The sequence below is a fragment of the Dipodomys ordii genome, unplaced genomic scaffold (genome assembly GCF_000151885.1).
Source record: "Dipodomys ordii isolate 6190 unplaced genomic scaffold, Dord_2.0 Scaffold18, whole genome shotgun sequence".
Taxonomy (NCBI): domain Eukaryota; kingdom Metazoa; phylum Chordata; class Mammalia; order Rodentia; family Heteromyidae; genus Dipodomys; species Dipodomys ordii.
The window spans coordinates 19,748,575-19,769,404 of record NW_012267234.1 but is presented as its reverse complement, the minus strand read 5'-3'; the positions used below and the strand labels follow the sequence as shown (position 1 = coordinate 19,769,404).

At 61.7% G+C, this 20,830-nt stretch overlaps 1 protein-coding gene across 1 annotated transcript in view; it reads left to right on the top strand.

The window, feature by feature from the left end:
• The window catches only part of Slc7a5 (solute carrier family 7 (amino acid transporter light chain, L system), member 5), a 21,893-nt gene extending 1,353 nt beyond the window's left edge, over positions 1-20,540 (top strand). Inside the window, exons 2-11 of the mRNA XM_013012715.1 lie at positions 3-414; positions 10,070-10,195; positions 14,318-14,423; positions 14,518-14,562; positions 15,212-15,335; positions 15,866-15,969; positions 16,241-16,337; positions 17,044-17,193; positions 18,115-18,292; positions 19,114-20,540. Coding sequence (XP_012868169.1) covers positions 3-414; positions 10,070-10,195; positions 14,318-14,423; positions 14,518-14,562; positions 15,212-15,335; positions 15,866-15,969; positions 16,241-16,337; positions 17,044-17,193; positions 18,115-18,292; positions 19,114-19,169 — 1,398 coding nt within the window. The 3' untranslated portion in view covers positions 19,170-20,540. The remainder of the gene's footprint in view (positions 1-2; positions 415-10,069; positions 10,196-14,317; positions 14,424-14,517; positions 14,563-15,211; positions 15,336-15,865; positions 15,970-16,240; positions 16,338-17,043; positions 17,194-18,114; positions 18,293-19,113) is intronic.
• Positions 20,541-20,830: the final 290 nt, after the last annotated feature.

Sequence of the window (20,830 nt, the reverse complement as noted above, 5' to 3'; positions counted from 1 at the left end):
AGGGCGTGGCCCTGCAGCGCAGCATCACGCTGCTCAACGGCGTGGCCATCATCGTGGGCACCATCATCGGCTCGGGCATCTTCGTGACGCCCACCGGCGTGCTGAAGGAGGCGGGCTCGCCGGGGCTGGCGCTCGTGGTGTGGGCCGCGTGCGGCGTCTTCTCCATCGTGGGCGCGCTCTGCTACGCCGAGCTGGGCACCACCATCTCCAAGTCGGGCGGCGACTACGCCTACATGCTGGAGGTCTACGGCTCGCTGCCCGCCTTCCTCAAGCTCTGGATCGAGCTGCTCATCATCCGGCCCTCCTCGCAGTACATCGTGGCGCTCGTCTTCGCCACCTACCTGCTCAAGCCGATCTTCCCCAGCTGCCCGGTGCCCGAGGAGGCCGCCAAGCTCGTGGGCTGCCTCTGCGTGCGTGAGTGCGGGGAGGGGGGCGGGGGGCGGCCGGGACCCCCCAGCCCCGCACCCTTCCCCAAGTTCTGGACCAAGATCACTGGTTCCAGAACCCACGCGCGTCCATTCATTCCTGGACGGCGTCCCCGCCGGGCGGGACGGTCCCCTTCCCCGCCTCATCCGGACCCAAGCCCGGTGCCCGCCTGGGGTCCGGCCGGCGCCACGCGGAGCGCCGCACCGCGCGCTTCCTGCTCCAGCTTCCTTGTGCCGCCTGCTCGTTAAAAGGGCAGCTGCGCCCTAAATCGCCGCCGCCTCGTCCTCCAAGCCGGCCTGTCGGGAGGGAGGCGCGGCCGGCCGGCGGCGGCGCGGTCCCGGGACGGTCCCGCGCGCATCCCGCCCGGAGACCACCGCCCCCCTGGTGAGACAGTTCGCTGGTGCAAGTTAGGCTTCCGGGAGAGTGTGCACCGGCCATGCGATGCGTTCCCGAGGCTCCTAGCAGTTCTCGGGATCGTCCTTACGGGGAGCCGCGGCTTCTAACACCGGGTGTTTGCGTCGGAGCAGACTTGATGCCAGAGCCTGCCCGGACCTTTACAGTGGGCGCCCGCGCGGGGTAGCAGGCCAGCCTCGGAAATGGGGGGCTGAGCCGGTGCTAGGCTTCCAACTCCGGGCCTGAGCACTCTTCCTGAGCCTCTTTGTGCTCAAGGCCACAGCACTACTTCCAGCGTTCTCTGAGTAGTTATTGTAGATGAAAGTATCTAAGGACTTTTTTGCCCAGGCTGGCTTTGAACCACTGTCCTCAGATTTCAGCCTCTTGAGTAGCTAGGATTATGGGTGTGAGCCACCAGCGCCCAGCCAAAGTGCCTTTTAAGGACCTGTGTGCTTGCCTGTGGGAATGGAAAGCTGAGATTGCCTTCTGGTGGTGTGGGAAATGCTGCCTTAGCAAACAGCACGGGCTGGGATGGAGCGTTTTCTAATCCTCTTTCTAGTGAACAAGAAGCACACAGGTACGAGGTGGGGTGAAAAATTACAGGCAGGACGTGTGTGGAGCAAGCATGGGATCACAGTTCACCCCGGGCCCTGGCCGAAAGTGCTCCCCAGCCTCTGCTGGCAGCACTTAGTACTTTCTCTTCAGTCTCAATTGGGTCATAAAATACAGCATGTTCTCCTGCTTTCTGAAAAGCCTGGAGTGATACTGCGGTGTTCACACGTCGGTCCAGAGGCTCCTGCCTCTCAGGACCACTTCCTTTACACCCCAGCAAGTGTGCTCCACACGTGGCTTTGACCAGACAGCAGAAGGGTGTGTGGGTTCTAAGATTAGCCAGCCACACGCCTTCCCAAGAGGCCCTGCCGAGCCAGCCTCGCAGAGTGCAGACTTGTTTTCTGAGTTGCATGCATGCGCCAGCACCTGGCTCTTGTTGGGCTTTTTCACTCAGGCTAGTGCTGTACCACTTGATCCATGCTTCCAGGTGTCATTTCGTTGACTAATTGGAGATAGTCTTGCCAACTTTTCTTCCTGGGCTGGCTTCAAACTGAGATCTTCAGAACTCAGCCTCCTGAGTAGCTAAGGATTGCAGGCATGAGCCTCCAGCTGCTTTTTTTTCCCCTTAATGTATTACTGAGTAACCCAGGCTGGCCTGGAACTCAAGGCCTTTCTACTTCAGGCCCCCCCACCCCGCCCCCGCCAAGTGTTGTGTGTGTAGATATGAATCACGTGCCTGACTGCCGCTCACAGGTTTCTTCATAGGCCTTTTTTCCTTTCTTTCTTTCTTTCTTTTTTTTTGCCAGTCATGGGGCTTGAACTCTGGGCCTGTGTGCTGTCCCTCAGCGCTTCAGCTTAAGGCAAGCACGCTACCACGTGAGTCACAGAACCACTTCTGACTTTTTTCTGCTTATGTGGTGCTGAGGAATCGAACTCAGGGCCTCATGCATGCAAAGCAAGTGCTCTACCACTGAGCCACCTTCCCAGCCCCTTTCCTTTATTTCTTAAAGAAGAGTAGTGGAGTACCAGCTGCGAGGGATGGGGGATCCAGACAGCCCTTGTGGCCCCCGAACGGACAGAGCCTTCCATCCAGTGGTGCCATGCCTCGTACATGCTGTTCCGCACTCAACAGTTGTTCCTCCGACTGTTGTGTGCATGTTGCTATCCTGCTGTTATTGGAACGGGGTTTTCAGGGGAGGGGGTGGGAGACCCGGTCCATCTGGGTTCGTCTAATGCAGGCTCAGACAGGGCCGCTAAAGTCCTGGGCAGGGCATGTGGCCTTGGTGGGGCAGCCTAGAGCTCTAAAGGGCAGGCAGACAGCCCCTATGGCCTGTGAACACTGCTGTTGGGGAGTGAGCTTTAGTGCATTTTGTGGTCTCCGTAGAGCGGGACTCCACATGACTTGAGAGAGAAAAGAGCACTGTTGCCCATCGTCCTGTGGCCTGCTGGCACGCAAGGGCACAGTCTGCCTCCCGGTGCTGTGCCCCCGACACCTCCGGAAAACCTTGGCTGCACAGAGGGCACACTTTTTTTTTTTTTTTTGCCCATCCCATCCTGGGGCTTGAACTCAGGGCCTGGACACTATCCCTGAGCTTCTTTTGCTCAAGGCTAGTGCTCTACCACTTGAACCTCAGCACCACTTCTGGCTTTTTCTGTGTAGGTGGTACTGAGGACTGGAACCCAGGGCTTCGTGCATGCCGGGCGAGCGCTCTGCCACTGAGCCGCCTTCCCAGCCCGAGGGCATGCATTCTAGAGCAAAGTTCTTCTGTCAGAGCCGCTAGCTTCTGCTTGTTAAAATTGTGAAGTGTGCCTTGGCCTGGGCACAGAGGGTGGAGAGGGGCCTCCCTGCGGCGCCGACGAGGGAAGTCTAAGATGAGGTCTTACGGGCAGGTGCTAGTGTATCTGCTAGCCCTGCTCAGCTGCAAAGGCAGACCTAGCTCCCTCTGGAGGACCGTGTGCAGGGCCTCAGGAGTGGTTTGTGTGGCTTGTTTATTGCCGAGAACTTGGTGGTATTTCCTTGGAGCTCCGCTGGTGCTGGAGTTTACCTTCTCGATGGAAGTCACAGACTGGAGCTTCAAGTCTGGCTGGGCCGGGATTTGATCCAGAAGCTTACCTAAATTCACCATTGGTGAAGAGGGTGGTGTAGGAGTGGAGGCTGGCCTGGGGAGGGCATAGCCTCCTGGGGAGCTCCAAGCTCCCAGTGCGTGACACCACCTCCTTCCCCACCCTGGGGAGCTCTTGGGAGAAGGGGTCCGACCGGGCTCACGGCTCCGCTGTCCTGGTGCCACTTACCCGGCCTGCAGTCAGGGCTGTGGCCTCCAGGCCGTGGTTCCTCACACCCACGCGGTTGGTGGGCAGAGGGTGGGACCCTGCCTGTGGACCCACTCTGGAGGGTTCATGCTCACAGACCCGGTCCTCCTCTAGATGAGCTCTGCTGGCTCTTGAGGCAGTGGCCACTTTCCCAAGACTCTGGGGAGCCAGAGAGCTGGTGAGCCTTCCCCATTCAGGAACTTCAGAGGGGAGATACTTTTCTGCCTTTGTCAAACCAAGAATAATGTTCTTAAATCCATGGGGCCTCTGAGCCTCCATCACCACACCTAAAACCGATTTGTCCTAGCCCTGCCCCGGTGTTGATGGGGATTTTATTTAATGTGCAACACGGGCACACCTGGCCCCGTGCTCTGCAGCAGTCCCAGAACTGGCCCTGCCCATCGAGCAAAAGGAGGGAAGGAGGAGAGAAGCTCCCTCTTCCCCTGAGCCGGCCAGGTAACAGGGCAGGCTGGATGGAGAATTGCTGGATGGAGAACTGTCAGGCCTGGGGGCTGGGGCAGGAGATGGGTCTTGGCCACAGGGCTCCAGAGCATCAGCTGGCTGTCTAGTGATGAGGATGGTGTGTGAAGGAGTGTCTTCACTCCCTGTTTTCAGGCCGATAGCTGGTCTCCCCCCCCCACCCCCCAGGGGCCTAGCTCCCCCATCTGGGTCCATCCAGTGAGGCCTTAGGAAACCTAAACCAGATCAGAGGATTCTGGACCTGCCCACAGCCACAGCTGGGACCTGAACAAGTCAGGGTCTGTATTTTCAAAGCACACCCCCCGCAGACCCCCTCCACCTCCCGCCCCCCCCAGCCCCCCTCACCTCCCACTCCCCGCCCCCAGCATCTCAGGCTGAGTCAGCATGGCCAGCAGCATGGTCATTAGCCCCAAAACCCACTCTTCCGGCAGCATGAAAGCCAGGCACGCCTGAGCGGACCTTGTCAGTCATGGGACCTGGCCTAAGGCAAAGCATGTGACCGCAGAGGTGGGTGGGAGGGGAGGCAGGCATTTCTCACCCCTTTTTTTCTGGGTCACAGACCCCTGGGTAATCCCTAGTGCAAGCAGGATCTCTGCCCAGAGTGCGTGCCAGGGGCCTCCCTGCAGCAGAGCGGCGCCATGGGCCCGGAGTAGGGTGAGATCCTGTCCCCCACAGCACCGTGACCATGCGCCTCTCCTCACGTGCTCTGCCCAAGGATTGAAATCAGTGTTCCACCCTGGTCCTCCAGCTAGGGAAACCCAGGCCGGAGCAGGTGGGACCAGAGCCAGGCACCTGCCCGAGGTCTGGAGTGGCCTAGGTGACACTATGTCCAGGAAGCCCAATTAGCCAAAGTAGGGAGCGACACTGCGGGTCAGATGCTCACTTGTGTCTGGACTCCACAGGAAGTGCTCCCCACACAGTGTGAGCTGCTTGCCCACAGGGACTTGTCAGAGCCTCAGCCATCTCCATGGTGAAAATGAACTCCCAGCAAGACAGGGCAGGGAATGAACCCCGACCCTCCCCCCAGAGGGAGGAGCCCATGTGCTCTCCTCCCTCCCAGAGCCGTGGGGAGCTGCTCAGAGCACACCGTCCCGCCCCGCACCCCCATCCTGTCTGCAGCAACAGGACCTGCGTTCTACAGGATGGCCCTGCACGGCTGCCCTGCACGGTCCTTTCGGGTCCCCTGCCCTGACCCTGCAGGAGGACTCGTACCCACAGCTCCGTGTTCATCCTGCATCTAGAACTCTCTGGAAGTTCTGGAAGGTGTCAAAGCAGCCATGTGTGGGAAGCTGAGCGCCTGAGCTGTCTTCCTGACCCCTGTCCTCCGATGGATGGTCAGGTGGGACGGTCCCCTGGCTGTGCCCAGCCCTGCCCTCCTGTGCCAGGATTTGCCAGCTATGTGCAGAAGTAGCTCTGACTTCCACCAGGGCTAAGAGCCTGGGGCTGGCAACCTGATTTCACAGGTCACCTGAGCTGGGCTGGCGGGCATCTGTCACTGCCCAGGCTCAAACGGTGTGAGAGCCTCTGGCCAGCACGGCCCCGAACTGCCCATCGCCAGCTCGGGCCCTGCGTCCAGCTCACCAGTCTGGACATGCCACCAGCTCAGGTGGCACAGCTTCCACAGCTCCCAGGTTCCCGTGGGACTCATCGGTGGATTTATCTAGGAGGGCCTCGGGCCGCTGAGGAGTTCTGACTGGGCCTGGTCAGGGAGGACCCTCAGGCTGTGGCCATCCCCTGGGTCCTGTGTGTCCCAGCTGGAAGCAGGATGGGGTGTGCAGGCTGGGGGAGCCTAGAGCACCGGGCAGCCGGCGGCCTGCCGCAGCATGGCCCCTCCTGAGGTGGCCTCAGGCCCGCTCCAGTCGGCCACTCCCTCGCTTAGCCCAGGCCTCCAGGCCTTTTCCCAGTCAGTGGCTGGGCAGGGAGGAGAGGCCCCTGGCTGGACTGCCCGCCCGGTGCGCATTAGGGAAACCTGGGAGTGGGGCCCTCCCCAGAGCCGGCAGTAGACTTTCCACAGTGCCGAGGCTCACCCGGCTCTGCTCTGTTTACCCCAGCTGTAAATGAGGGTGCTGGTGTGGCAGGGGCATGCAAGGCTCAGCATGGAACTGGAGAGGGAGACATCTTATCATGTGCACACAGGGCCTCGTGTGCTCCAGAGATAGAGCGCAGTGAACGGGCTGAGGATGGACGCCGCAGGGCGCACTGGCCTGCCATCCACCTACAAGTGCTGGAGGGGAAGCAGGCTCGGGGGTTAGGGGCCTTGCCCAAGGCCACACAGCCTGTCCCCACTCAGCTGCCAGCTGTGCATGCCCGTGACGGCCCAGGTCCCCGGAGCTGGCTTCAGAAGAGCCTGGTGAGGGGTGGCTAGGGTGTCCGGGTCGGCAGATTTCTTGTGGCTTGTTTAGCTTGTCTTCTTATAGCCTGACTTAGAGATAGGCCAGCCCTGTGTCCAGTCACTGACACCTCTACCCCTGTGAGCGCTTAGGCAGGAGTCACCCTGGGTCGCCTGGAGACGGGAGATAGCTATGGTGTGGCACGCTCAGGGCCTGGGCTCCAGCCGGAGACAGGAGCAGGAGGGCTGAAATCCAAGCACTCCACCAGCTTGTGCATCACTCGTTTCTCCCCCGAGGGAGGCACAGGAGTAAGACACCCCTCCACCCAGCACAGGCAGTGCCTCTGCCACTGGAGAGCCTGGCCCGGGAAGGGCCAGCAGGCATGACTTAACCTCCTGGTCTCTAAACCGGTCTGGTCCTGATCTTCCCCTTGATGGACAGCGGGGACCGGGGCAGTCGGGTCCAGGCAGGGATGGCTTGTGGCCTCTGGAGCCAAGGAAAGGATGCTTCCAGCCGTGGCCCACCACATCTGAGTGGGCGCCCAGTGCCTGGGAACTTGGCGTCCAAAGTTTCCGGTCTCGCTGCCTGGTGAGAGGTTCAGGGAGCCCAGGTCAGTGTCTGGGGATTCGGGGCTGGCTGGCACCGGCCGTGTCCTCTCCTGTGGTGGCGAGTGAGTGAGTGTAGGCAGGGCAGGAAGTGGGTCAGCCCTCCCAAATTGGCAAATCTCCACCCCTGGGCCTGGGGGGCGGGGGGGCGGTACTGCGCTTTGGGAAGCCCCAGGGTCACTGGACACCCTCTAAACTCAGTTCCTGTGTGCTGGGCGGGCTCAGATCAAGCCGTGGCCACCTGCAGGGACCCGGGGCCAGCCTGGGCCTAGGTCTCCGGCCAGCTGTGATGCAGTGGGCCAGCGCTGCTCTGCCTGGGCGCTGACTGCCATTCTCCTGTGCCCTGGGGAGCCATCTGGCTGTGCTGCCAATGGCAGAACTGGTGAGTGCCGCCAGTCCTGTGACATGGCCGTTCCTCTGGCAGAGACCCAACCCTTTCCCCCCCCCCCCAGCAGCGCACGCCCATCTCTAAATAGACGCCTTTTGGGAGGCGTCTATTTGACAGGACATTGGTGCATCCAGGCCCGGCCTCAGTGCCTGAGTCTGCGTCTGAGCGAGGGCAGGCCTGGCTGGGACGTACTGTTAGGAGCCTGGCCATAGGGCCCTCCAGCCTGTTGTCACCAAGGGAACATGTCCCCGCCCTGAGTCAGCAGGGTGGCCCTGCTGTTAGATGTTAGAGCAAGGTTAGAAGCAGGAGACAGACTTGAGGTGCTCGGGGCCTGTGGGAGGGGGCCGGGCCTGCCCAGCTATCTGCACCCAGTGCCGGGCACAGGCTCCATCCGGCCTCGCTGCTCTGTGGCCATGCTTATCTGGGGTGCCACATAGGTAACCCTGGGAAGGACCGGCTTCCAGCAGGTGTGGAGGCCTTGCTGTTTGTGCACGCGCACACATACACACACACATACACACACACACAGAGCTTGCTTGAGGGGACACCGTCCCCTTCCTCGGACCACCTGACCTTGGCACTGGCATGAAACTTTTTGGCCAAGGAGGGTCCGTGGTTACCGCTGCACTGAGACAGCGGTGCCCTGCCACACCTGCCTCCTCCCACCCGGGGCGGGAGTGTCTGCACCACTCCTCTCCCTCGAGAGTTGAGATGGGAAACAGTCGATCTGCCAGTGGGCATGGCCAGTGGGCGTGGCGGCAGCCTGGCAGCCACACCTCCACCGCTGCCACCCCGCCCGAATGGGCCACTGATGCAATCGGCTGGCTGCTTGCTGCATCCGGGAGGCGGGGGAGGGGGCAGCCTGGCACACTCTTGCTGCTTTGTGGTCACACTCACCTTTCAGGAAACGTGAGAGTCAGGGACAGTCAGGTGGTTTCTCCCCCTCCCCCCCCCTCCGCAGAGTGCCTGGGCCCAAGGGGCTGAGCCATGGCTGCTAGGTGACAGTTTGGCTCGGCTCAGTGCCTAACAGACACATTTTCCTCTTCCTGGGAAGAGACTTCCGCTGTTCATCCACCCTCCCTGCTTCACCCTGGGGCTCTGGGGAAGCCTGCCCATGGAGGAGAACCAGCCAGAACAACTGCTCTCCGCCCCCTGTCCCTCCACCTCTGGGCAGTGTCTGGTCAGCATCAGAGAGGGGGCAGTCAGCGGGCTGCATCCTGCCCAGCTCCAGGGCCTTCCTGTGCCTTCACCTGAGACGTCAGGCCACATCCAGTTAATTAGTGTGGATTTATTTCTTTGAAGTCTGTTCTTCAAATAGCAAAATTACATGTAATTAGTCCAGCCCGGCGTCTTGCGGCCTGAGCTGGCTGTGGCTGGGGGGTTGGGGGGGGGTGAACCATGGTGGTCCACTGGACGGCGCTGTGCCCTTCATGCGTTTATGTTTGATTCTGGCCACCAGGCCAGTGGCCCTGGGGAGGCTGGCAGCGCACCCCCCCACCCCAGTCTCAGTCCCTAATCCTAGGAGGTGGTGGAACAGGAAGGGGCTGTTTCATTTTCCGCAGTAGAACGGGGGGGGGGCACGGCGGCCGCAGCTCCCTGAGCCTCCCACAGCCAGCTCTGGCCCAGGGCTCCGGGTAAGGTCTGCAAACCTGTTGGTCCTGGCCTCCAGTCTTCAATGAGCCTCCTGTTTCTGGGGTGCAGAGTTCAAGGTTGTCTGGGTGCCAGTTGCTCTAGAGTCTGGGAGACATTCCGTGTGATTTCAGACAGGAACAAAATGGGGCACATATCTGTCTCCCTGCACTCCCGGCCCACTGAGGCTGGCTGTGCCTTGGGAGCAGGCCTCCTGGCCGACACCTCCCCGGCACAGCCTGGTCCTCACCGCTGCTCTGGACTTGCCGGATGGACCCATGGGACCCATGGGACCGGCGGCCTTGTTGTCTTAGGGCAAGAGGAGCTGTGCCTTTTGGCTGGCAGGGACGGTGGTAGAGCAGCACTCCCCCTCCAAGTTGACCCAGAGGGAGCTGCTTTTCTGCAGGGACACCAGCTCCCACAGGAGCTGTTGTAGTCACAGAAAGTCTGAAAAGGAAATCTTGCCAGACACTGGTGGCTCATACCTGTAATCCTAGCTGCTAAGGAGACTTGAGACCTGGAGGATCAAAGTTCAGAGCTAGCCTGTATAGAAAAATCCTTGAGACTTTGTCTACAATTAGCAAAATGCTGGGCTGGGGGCATGGCTTAAGTGGTAGATATAACACCAGCCATCAGCAAGCCCATAAGCAGTCATGAGGCTGAATTCAAGTCAATACTGGCAAAGAGAAGAAAAACCATGGGTGGGAGGCCGGGAAGGTGGCTCAGTGGTAGAGCGCTTGCCTTGAGCTGAAGAGCTGAGGGACAGCGCCCAGGCCCAGAGTTCAGGCCCCACGACCGGCCAATAAAAGGAAAAGAAAAAGAAAAGCCATGGGTGGCCTGCAAACTGTCTGGCTGCAAACCATTTCCATTAGTGGGGCCCTTGGCCTTGCCCGCCCCGTGCTGAGCGCTACACTGGGTGGCCTGGCTGACGCAGGCTTGCTGGCCTCTCCCTGCAGTGCTGCTCACAGCTGTGAACTGCTACAGTGTGAAGGCCGCCACCCGCGTGCAGGACGCCTTCGCCGCTGCCAAGCTGCTGGCCCTGGCCTTGATCATCCTGCTCGGCTTCGTCCAGATCGGAAGGGGTAAGTGAGCCCGACCCTGTCCGTGGGGAGGGACGGCCCAGCCCAGCACGCACGGCCTGGGGTAGGGCCTAGCCTCGCCTGCCTGCGGCCCCTCCCTGTCCCCTTGGTGAGTCCTGTGTGTGCTGGGCAGGCCTCAGAGTGGGCCTCGCCTGCCTCACACCTGCCTGTGCTCCTCTTCCTCCCCCACGCTGGCTGGGCTGCTTCATGGTACCATTTACCATCGGGGGCTGTGTGGGGTTGTCTCTGCCCCTCTGGCGGTGGAAATGAGGGCCAGAGACACCTAGAGAACAGGCTCTTGGTGGCTTTGGTGGCTGGGCCAGGCAGGACGTGGGGTTGGGAGGACCAGAGCCGGGGCCGGGTCTGCCCGAGGTGCTGCTGCACGCACGAGACAGAGCACGCCGCTCTCTGGACCTTGGCCTTGACCTTGACCTGATGAGGTCATGCAGGTCCTCCGTGGGAAGCCATGTTAAACCATCTGAGGCCAAGTAGGGTGAACAGTTTAGACCCTCCTCAGGCAGTTAAAGCTGGGCACAGTGGCACATGACTGCCATGCCCACCACGATGAAGCTAAAGTAGGAAGGTCCGGGCCGGGCATCAGCACAGAGCTCGTATTCAGAAAAAGAACTGGGGGGCGGGGCTGGGAAGGTGGCTCAGTGGTAGAGCGCTTGCCTTGCAAGCATGAGGACCTGGGTTCAATTCCTCAGCACCACATAAGCAAAAATAAAAAAAAAGATGATTTAAAAAAGAAAAAGGACTGGGGCCAGGGGACCGCTCAAGCGGTAGACTCCCTGCCTAGCACGGACAAGACTCTGGTTCCAGCCCACCCCCCAAATACCAGGCCCTGGGTTCCAGCCGCCCTGGGCTCCTCGGGTGTGCTCCTGTGTGACTCCGGCAGCGGCTCGCTGGCCACCTTCGCGTGGGCTGGGAGAGCGGGAGCACACACGTGCACGTCCTAGGGCAGCTGGGACTCAGAGCCAGCCCCACAGGCAGTGGGGGCCGGGGCTGGGGGACCTCACACCTTCCCCCGTCATCAGCCCCTCCCCAACATGCTAGGCCCTGCCTGCCTGGGCCTGTCATTTCCCAGATACAAGCTCCCTCGAGAGCCACAGAGGTGCAGACACCCACGCCACCGTCAACACGACGGGGGGAGGGGGGCAAGTCTGGACCCCAGTGGTGTGCGGGGTCCTGGACCCTGCCCGCACAAGGGCCCAGTCGAGTCACGTTTGCTACCATGGAAGGTGGCCTTGCTGATTCCGAGCCTGACCTGGTCCCATAAGTGTCCGTACGGGGACTCTCAGGGTCACGTGGGGCGCAGGACCTTCTTATAGTCCTGGCTCCAGCCTGCCACGCCTCTCACCCCTTGGGGCGATGAAGGAGCCTTCAGGTTCCAAAGACAGACCGGTCCCTGCTCGAGCCTCTGGGACCTTGGCCGGCAAGGCCGTCTGAGGCTCGGGGTGAGGTTGCCAGGTGAGGCTGTCTCGGGAGCCCAGCCACAGGGAGGCTGGCCGTGGGGAGAGCCTCATCTTGCAGCAGGAGGGGCACGGTGGACGGGAGCCGGGGCACCTGCGCAGCTGCTGTGACTAGAGACCAGTAGGGATGGCAAGGAGCTTTTGTTCAGCTTGAATACACAGTGTGCATAATTCCAGTGGCTCTGGATGCCCCCCCACCCCCCCCCACACACATACACAGAAGCACTTTCTGAGCATTGTGCACAGTTGCGGCGTCTGCAGAATTCCTATGTGATATTCTCTGGCCGGCCCCTGTGTCCAGATGGACGCCCCACTGGGGGCGTGACAGAATGCTGGCACCTTGCTCCCGTGGCAGTGGCCTGGGCAGCCAGGCTCCTCCACGCCGAGGGCACTGGCCCACAGTACCTGGGCGCTTTGAGAAGGAGAAGAGCCCCTGGCTACAGCAGCCCTCGCAGATGCTGAGGGCCTGGAGAGGGCCGTTGTCCGCAGCGCCATTTCCTTGCGCAGGCCTCCTGCCTCTCGGGAAGGTCCAAACCTGTGGACAGTTGTCCACTGTGCTTCCCCGTGGTTCCCACTGCAGAGGACGTGACCTGCTCTCCACAGCTTGTGTCATGCAGGGGCTTCTAGGAGCTGTCGATCCCGTGCAAGGGAAGGCTGCTGATCGGGCCAGAAAAGCCCCGAGGCTCCAGACGGTCTCTTTCCCCTTGGTGTTGAAGGAGCTTTGGACCCTCCACTCTGCTGGGCACAGGGGACTGGGGACATGGAGAGCTTCAGACCAGTCATGTCTGGATTCGCTCCATCCAATGGGATGGCCGGGAGAGGGTCAGCTCCTGGGGTGGAGCCTGGGGGCCAGGGCCAGGCAGGTGGGCAGGCATGGAGAGCGGGCACCCACTGCTTTTGCCTGCTGCATCCCTTCCTTGTCAGCTGGCCCCTCACCCACTGAGCCTGGCAGGGGCTACAGGGGGAGATCAGGATGTTCCCAGACACACGTGGGCCAGGCCTTTGTCTCTGAGGCCAGCGTGGGGGTGGGTTGCGGGAGGCTTCCTCTGGGCCTGCAGGGGCCGCTCCCCAGGAGGACACACAATGCCCCATTGTGCTTCTGCCCGCGCTGCCCACCCGGTGGCAGAACACGCTAATCTCCCAGGCAGGACGGGGATTGGACGGTCCTCCCTCCCGAGCGCGTGGGCAGCCTCAGCCCCTCCCAGCAGCGTGGGGTGCGCGGCCACGCGGGGCTGGGGGTCCATCACCAGGGCGCCCCTCAGGCTCCCCCAGGACACCGCTCGCTGCACAGGCAGGCCCCACCATGACCACAGGTGTGGTGTGTAGGCTTCCAACTCAGTCCTGGGCAGTGTAGCAGGGCTGCTTTTCATCCGCTTCGTCTGCCCCTGGGTCCGTGGGGACATGGAAGATACTGGAGAGGCTGGCGGCAAAGTTCGGGGATGTCTGGAGTGGTGGCCTAGAATCCCAGCCCTCAGGAGGCGACATAGCAAGACCCTGTCTCAGAGCAAATTTGTGGACAGTCACTGGGATGGCCAAGATCACTGGCCTGCTGATCCATTACTGTGGAATGTTCTGGAAGGCACCCCCAAAGGCGTACCACTTTCTACCATACACCCCCACTCCTCCCAGCGTCACGCACAGGTGAAGCCAGCAGCAGGCAGGGGTGGTATCCGTGCAGAGCTGCCTGGGACTCGCTGGTGTCTGGAAGGGACGGCAGGGGGGCGCTGGCCAGTCGGACCCACGCTCCAGGTGGGCACTGAGAGCCATTTCACACCCAGCCAGAAAGCTCTCGGCGCCTGCGGCCGGCCCCCCCAGCCCAGGGAAGCAGACTGGGGCTGACTCTTTGTGGAGGCGCCAGACAGCCGGTGCTGCCTGGGCATGGGTGGGCCTCCTCGCTGTGTTTTTGCGTGGTGGAGAGGATATGTCCCCGAGAGTCACCGAGTGACCCCTCTCTCAGGAACCTCGAGACTCACTGCTCCTAACTAGGGTCACTTCACAAACAAGTGACTCCCTGAAACCCCATTCAGAGCTGTTCCTTCTGTGGCTCAGGCACATCTACCTGGAGCCCTTTTTGGGAAAGGGGTCTCTGCGATGTTATTGAGGTGTAGCTGCCTGGAGGAGTCGGCAAGACACGCTGCACAGGAAGTGTGTGCACAAGTCTGCTCGCCCCACCGTCCTCACCAGCAGCTTCTCACACGCATGGTACAGGGCCTCCTGCCTCCGGCCTCCAAGAGACCTGCCCTGAGCTCAAACAGATCAGGGAGGCCACAGTTCTAGCCCCGGTGTCCCAGCTGACTCCATATGGCTTGATGTTCACATCTCTGGGCCTAGGAAAATGTTCTGGAAGGGACAGGGCTGCTCATTCCTTCCCTGTCCTCTGCACCATCCGCTGGGGCTGGGTGGCCCATGGTGGGTTCCGGCAGGGCTGAGGGGCTGGCTGCACCACCCTCAGGGTGGCTTGGACCACATTCCACGTCTGGACGGGGCCCAGCCCCAGGGAGGCTGGGGGTGTGGTCAGATGTCTCACCAAGTGAATGCAACTTGCCTTAAGGAAAAGCCCTCAGACCGACTTTGTTACAATATATTGCTCCAAGAACATTCCAGAACTTTCAGCATGACCTCTAACCAGCATTCTTCTGTCGGTGTTTCCTAGGTGATGTGTCCAATCTGGACCCCAAGTTCTCCTTTGAAGGCACCAAGCTGGACGTGGGGAACATTGTGCTGGCCCTGTACAGCGGCCTCTTCGCCTACGGAGGATGGTAGGTTCCAGAAAGTCTGCGTCTCATGGCCCTGATGTGTGTGTGCAGACCCCTATGGAAGTGGTGGATAACAAAACAATTGTCTGAATTCTAGGAACTACCTGAATTTTGTCACGGAGGAGATGATCAACCCCTACAGGTACGTGGAGACCTGCGGAGACAGCTCTTCGTCATTTTACCATGAGAAGAGACACTTCACGGGAAGGCATTGGTGGGCTCAGCCCCGCCTCTAGAGTTGGGTGCCAGGGGCGTGGTTAGGATGGCGCAGGACAGGACTGGTTCCTAGGACTGTGACCTGGAAGGAGATTCACCCGAGGGTGGGCCACACGTGCCTGGGGCCCCCTGCTGAGTCTGATGCCCGTGGGTGGCTCCGCCTGCTCCCCCTTCTGCGCATGCACGCCTGTGTGTGTGTGTGTGTGTGTGTGTGTGCGCGCGCGTGCGCGTATGTACGTGTGCATGTAGGCGTGCACAATGTTAGAGGGTCTCCCATGGGGGGTAAAGATTTGGGGTGTGGGCTGTGGCTCTAGTCCTCCGCGGTGGGGACTGGTCAGTGGCCCAGCTAGTGGGCAGGGCGGCTCAGGGAAGCTCGGCTCCCGGTGCTCGCGGTCCCCTGGGAGGTGCCCTTGTTCCCTGGGGTAGAAGGCTCGCCCGGATGCATGCGTGTCCCGCGGCCTGCGGTGCCAGTGGTAGTCTGAACCATTGGCCTGGGGAGTGAAGCCCAGACAGAGCGGCTGCAATGGGAAGTAATCCAGGCTTTCCTGAATGAGGGGCCCCGCCGTTCCTTCCAGAAACCTGCCCCTGGCCATCATCATTTCCCTGCCCATCGTCACGCTGGTGTACGTGCTGACCAACCTGGCCTACTTCACCACCCTGTCCACCGAGCAGATGCTGGCGTCTGAGGCCGTGGCTGTGGTGAGACAGCCCTCCAGCATCCCCTGGCCACAGAGACCGAGGCAGCCCATACCCCAAGCCCGGGACCAACCACAGGCTGCTCTGTGCCCGAGTCTTGCTTCACTCAGGGGGGGCTCCATAGTTGCCATGGGTCTCTGCTAAAGTGACTGCAGAGGGCCGCCGGCTGTGTGGTCAAGATCCTTGCCCTGGGTTTAAAGATCCTGCATCTGGGCAGAGGCCTACTGGGGGGGGGGCGGTTCTGGCAGCACCATGTGCGGGGGGGAGGCTGCCACTGATCTGGCTGCCGCTGCCACTGCTTCCCCCAAGGAGCAGCCCAGTCTACAAGTGTTGACCTAGAGCCCCAGGCCCGTCCCAGCCCCGTCCACACGGGGACTGCCAGCCCTGCGGAGCCAGGCGGCCTGCTGCCACTCGCTAGGCACCGTGGAGGATTCTGGACCAGTGGAGGCAGAGCCTCCATTTGGGGAAGCGCAAGGGACAGGCCAGGCAGGGAGGTCCCTGGGTGCCAGCATCTGACTTGCTGTGTCCCCCAGGACTTCGGAAACTACCACCTGGGAGTCATGTCCTGGATCATCCCGGTCTTCGTGGGCTTGTCCTGCTTCGGCTCTGTCAACGGGTCCCTGTTCACGTCCTCCAGGTGAGTGACCGCAGAGGCCACACCCAGCTCTGCCAGCTCTGTGGCTCTCTGCTCCAGGAGAACGTGGCTAAGAGGGAGCTGCAGCTAGAGCGGGGCCTCCCACGTGTCCACCCTGCTGCCCATGCGGACAGGGACTCGGGCAGAGGGCCCGCCCCACTCTGCCCTTCCTGCCCTGCCCACTCTGCTCCAGGAGCCTTCTCCCCACCACTGCCCTCTCCGGGCCATGTATCATGGCCAGGCCTGGGCTGAAGCCCTGCTGCTCTGTCCACAGGCTGTTCTTTGTGGGGTCCAGGGAGGGCCACCTGCCATCGGTCCTCTCCATGATCCACCCGAAGCTCCTGACTCCTGTGCCCTCCCTTGTGTTCACGGTAAGCCTGGTCCACGCCCGGTACCTGCAACCCCACCATCCCCGCCCCAGGGCCTGGGGTCCCAGGCCACATGCTGCAGTTCCAGGCCTGGCTACGATTGCTCAGTTTTAATTCCATATGTAATATGTGATCCTTACCAAGGGACAGCTGTCAATTCAAAAAGCCCAGAAGCCTGTGGGCCGCGCAGCACCCCCCCCACCCTCCCCAGGGAGCCAGTTCACACGGTCTTTGCTGTGGCCTCTGGTGCCTGGCTGAGGTCACCCGCGGCACACGCGTTCATCCTGATGGGCTCCATCTTCCTTCCCAGCTTGTCTGTGCATGAGGTGCTAGGTCTGTGTCACTGTAACAATCACTCAGTCTGCACAGAAGCTCAGGCCCACGGGAGGCTGTAGTGCAGTGGCTTTGGGGCTGGGCAGGGATTAACAGGTTGCCTCCTACGCTGGGGCCAGCAGTCTCCACCTCCCCTGAGCATTATGCCGACCAGTCCTGGCCTCTGGTCACACCCGTTGTGCCCACCTGGCTTGGTTAGAGTCGAGTCTTTGCACAGTGTGCCTGAAGGAGAGGGTTAGCTGCGTCTCCTGAGGTAGACTTGCCGACGTAGCTAGATGGGTAGCGCCCAGCTGAGCGTCCTCCGGGCCATGCGCTCCCCGGCCCCGGGCCGGCCAGCCACAGTGGGCCAGGCTCACCGACCTGTTTCCGCTTCCAGTGTGTCATGACACTGCTGTACGCCTTCTCCAAAGACATCTTCTCCGTCATCAACTTCTTCAGCTTCTTCAACTGGCTCTGTGTGGCCCTGGCCATCATTGGCATGATGTGGCTTCGCTTTAAGAAGCCGGAGCTGGAGCGGCCCATCAAGGTGAGTGACCAGTGGACGTCCTGGCCAGAGGTCCCAAGTCATCAGGCTCGTAGAGAGCAGCAGCCCACACAGCCTCTGGGTCCTGCCCTTGCCTTCTGAGCTGCTTCTGGGGAGAACTGGGTGAGGCGGTGTATGAGTGGGCTGCCAGCGAGTCCAGGGGCTGACAGGGCAGCCCCGCTCCTCCTGCTCCTGGGTTGTTTCTGGGGGCTGCGGGCAGACTGCCCATTGAGCTAGAGCATGTCTCCGACGGCCAGTGTGAAGTCAGCCAGCCCTGAGGAGGCAGGAGGGGCCATCCTTCATGGTGACCAGCACAGGGGTGGCCCTGTTTGGGGAGGGGGTGTCTGGCAACCCAGGCCTGTGACCCATTGCCGAGGGTGGCCTGGCCATCTACAGGGTTAGTGCAGTCGAACTCTGACAAGTCCAGTCCACAATGACACTCTAGTGGCAGACCCAGCCCCCCCCCGGCCCTCACAGCCGCTGCCTGCACCCCGCAACTGTGGGGTCGGGGGCTTCTGCTTGGACCATCGCAAGTGACTGAGGAGTGGCCAGGGTCTGCCCAGAAGCGCTGGGCCGCCACCACCGGTGCTGCTGTAGGGCTGGCAGGGCCAGGCTCCCGTGCCCTTGCAAGGCCTTGCCGTCAGGTCGGCTGGGCTCGTTCCCTGCCTCACTGGGCATCACAGCCAAGTCCAGGTTAAACAGCAGGATGTGGACTCCACAGCCGTCCCACCTGCTCCAAAGCAGATCACCGGTCCTGGGAGGAGTAGACGTGGAAGGAGAGGAGGGTGGGGGCCCCAGGGCCTGGAGGCGCAGCTGGGTCTTGGAAGAAAGCGGCCCCAGGGGCCCAGAGCGGGGCGGGGCCAGGGGCCGGGCACTCGCTGGGCAGTGTGGAGAACCCGTCACCTCACCAATGTGGCGCCGCAGGTGAACCTGGCCCTCCCGGTGTTCTTCATCCTGGCCTGCCTGTTCCTGATCGCCGTGTCCTTCTGGAAGACGCCGGTGGAGTGCGGCATCGGCTTCGCCATCATCCTCAGCGGCCTACCCATCTACTATTTTGGTGTCTGGTGGAAAAACAAGCCCAAGTGGCTCCTGCAGGGCATCTGTGAGTGTCCCGGGCCCTGCCCCGCCCTGCCCGCACCACAGAGCGCCGGCCCGGCCTGGCCGCAGCTCCGAGGCCGAGGGCCCTGGTGCTGGCAGCCAGGCAGGCCGTGTGCTTCAGAGATGAGGCTCGGCACTGGCTATTCTCAGAATAGGGATCCAGAGAGCCCCGCAGCCTCTGCCAAGTAACACCCCACGTCAGCCACCAGCTTAACAGGCCGCCTGACCCAGAAAGGCCGAGCCAGGGGGGCGGGGCCTTCCCAGGCCAGGCTCGGGCTGGGGGAGGGGGCCCAGGCCCATGCCCTTGTCTCCAGGGGAGTTGAGACTCCTCAGTGCTCCAGCACACAGTAACAGAGTGTGCACACACGCACACGCACAGTGATAGACCAGGAGCCCGAAGCAGACGCCGCACCCTGAGCCCCGATTCCCCCTCCTGCATGATTTCTTGGCAGGGTGATGTGTGTCCACAGCTCTCCGCAGGCAGGCAGGCAGTTCCAGCCGGGTCCCCGCCCGCCTGGCTGGGGAGGACGCCGGACTCCCGGCTGCTACACTAGCAGGCCGCCAGGCCCCAGGGCTTGCTCCACCCCTGCCCCTCACCACTCTCCCTCCCAGCCACGGCAGCTGGGCCACTTGTGCACTTCTGGGGAACTGACCGGGAGTCCGGGGCGAGCACCTGCTGTCCACGGCACATGTGACTCCTGTCGCGGGGGGGGGGGGGGTCTGAGTTTTCCCGCAGCAGCAGCTGGTCTGTGGGCCACACTTGCAAGGAGGGGCCGTGGCGGGGACGGCCCCTCGCTTACTCTCTGCCTCTCTCTTCCCCTGCAGTCTCCACCACGGTCCTGTGTCAGAAGCTCATGCAGGTGGTCCCACAGGAGAACTAGCGCCGAGGCCCAGGCACCGCTGGGAGAGGACCCGCACCCGTTCCCGGACGCCTCGCCTCACCACCCTGTGGGCCAGGCACTCAAGGCACTGAGAACATTCTGGTACGAGTTTCAGACGAGGAACGTCTGCGATAGCTCCCCAGCCTTGCGCGAGCCGTGCGCCCGGCGCCCCGGCTGGCGCTGTCATGCCTGGCCCTTGTTTGTGGTTCTAGTTTTTGTTTTAACTTGAGTTTTTGCGTCTGACGCAGCATCTTGGTTAAAGCCACCAAGGTGATTTTTAAAAGAAATGGGGCGGGAGATGGGCAGCATGCCCGCGGCTCGGCCCGCACCCAGGGACCAGATCACTGTTTTCGAGACAGAACTACTGAGACGCCACAGTCACAGCCACACCGAGGCCTCCGCTGACCGCTGGACCCCAACACTAGGCTTTTGTTTTTCTGTGGTCCTGGGGATGGTGCCCGGGGCTTCCTGCATGCCAGACTCGCTCTACTGGCGGTTACACCGGCCCTCTGACCCCCTGGGCTTCTGTCTGTCTGAAAGTCCTAGAGGAATCTCAGCAGCATGGCTGACTGGCTGATGGCTCGGCGGGAAGAGCTGGCACCTGCCCTGTGTGAGCCAGAGGTGGGAGACAGCCGTGCTGCCCTGTGTGCACACGTTCTGCGGTCGGGGGGGACGGCCCTGGCTCCCACAGGCCACATCCAGCTCCCCCTACAGAGTCGGGGCCGCACTGCAGGCCTGGGGTCTCCATCTGCGGGGCTGGGCATTCCTGGGGACCCTGGGGACCTGGCACTGCTTGTGAGCCTGGCTCTCTGCCAGCTGGACAGGTCACCCGTGCAGCTCCTAGCCCAGGTGTCGCTGTCTCCTCCCTGGTTGTCTGCGGCCGCTTTTCAAGCAGATGGAACCAAGTGACCCCTCCTGCCTGGCCGCGTGCCGCCGCCTCCCCAGCCCAGCTCCTCCAACCGCGCCGATTCCTGAAGTCCCTGGAAAGCCACAGGGCGGCTTGTAGCACCTTCAAGACAGACTCCCCCGTGGGCCTGGCCTGCCTGGGGTTGGACAGCGCACTCAGCCGGGACAGACCGAGGCTGCTTCAGGCCTGGCAGCACCTAACAAGCATCGCGCCCATCCCTTTGCCTTTCTGTTTTGTCTAACGTCTTACTGCGCGTTCTGTTCCTCCAGTGGCCAGGCTGCGGGCTCTCTGGGTGGGTCTGTGGCTGCGTCCGGCCCACCCTGGGCCAGCCACTGTGACATCCAGCATTGATGACGTTGCTCTTTTCTTGTTAATGGCTAACCTGTTACACAAGGGTGGGGTGGGATACAGTTCTGCTAGTTCTGTTTTGTGGGATTTTGTTTTTAAAGAAAAGCAGTTGGAAATTGAATGTCTTCAGTGTTTTCTTAGGCATCAGGTTTGGGGGTGAGGGTCCCTGGCCACCCCTTTTCCACATGCACCGTGTGCTCTTCCTTCTGGAGTGTTCCCTGGGCTGTGGTGGAAGGGGCATGGCCTGGCCGAGCAGTGAGCTGGGAAGATTGTGAGCCACAAACACCAGCCCTGGCACAGGTGGGGGGTGGGGAGCACAGCACGGAAGGACGCTGGTCTTTGTCTTCATTTCTGAGACACCCTTCAGAGAGCTGAGGTCAAAGGTCAGACCCTGAGGGCCACGCAG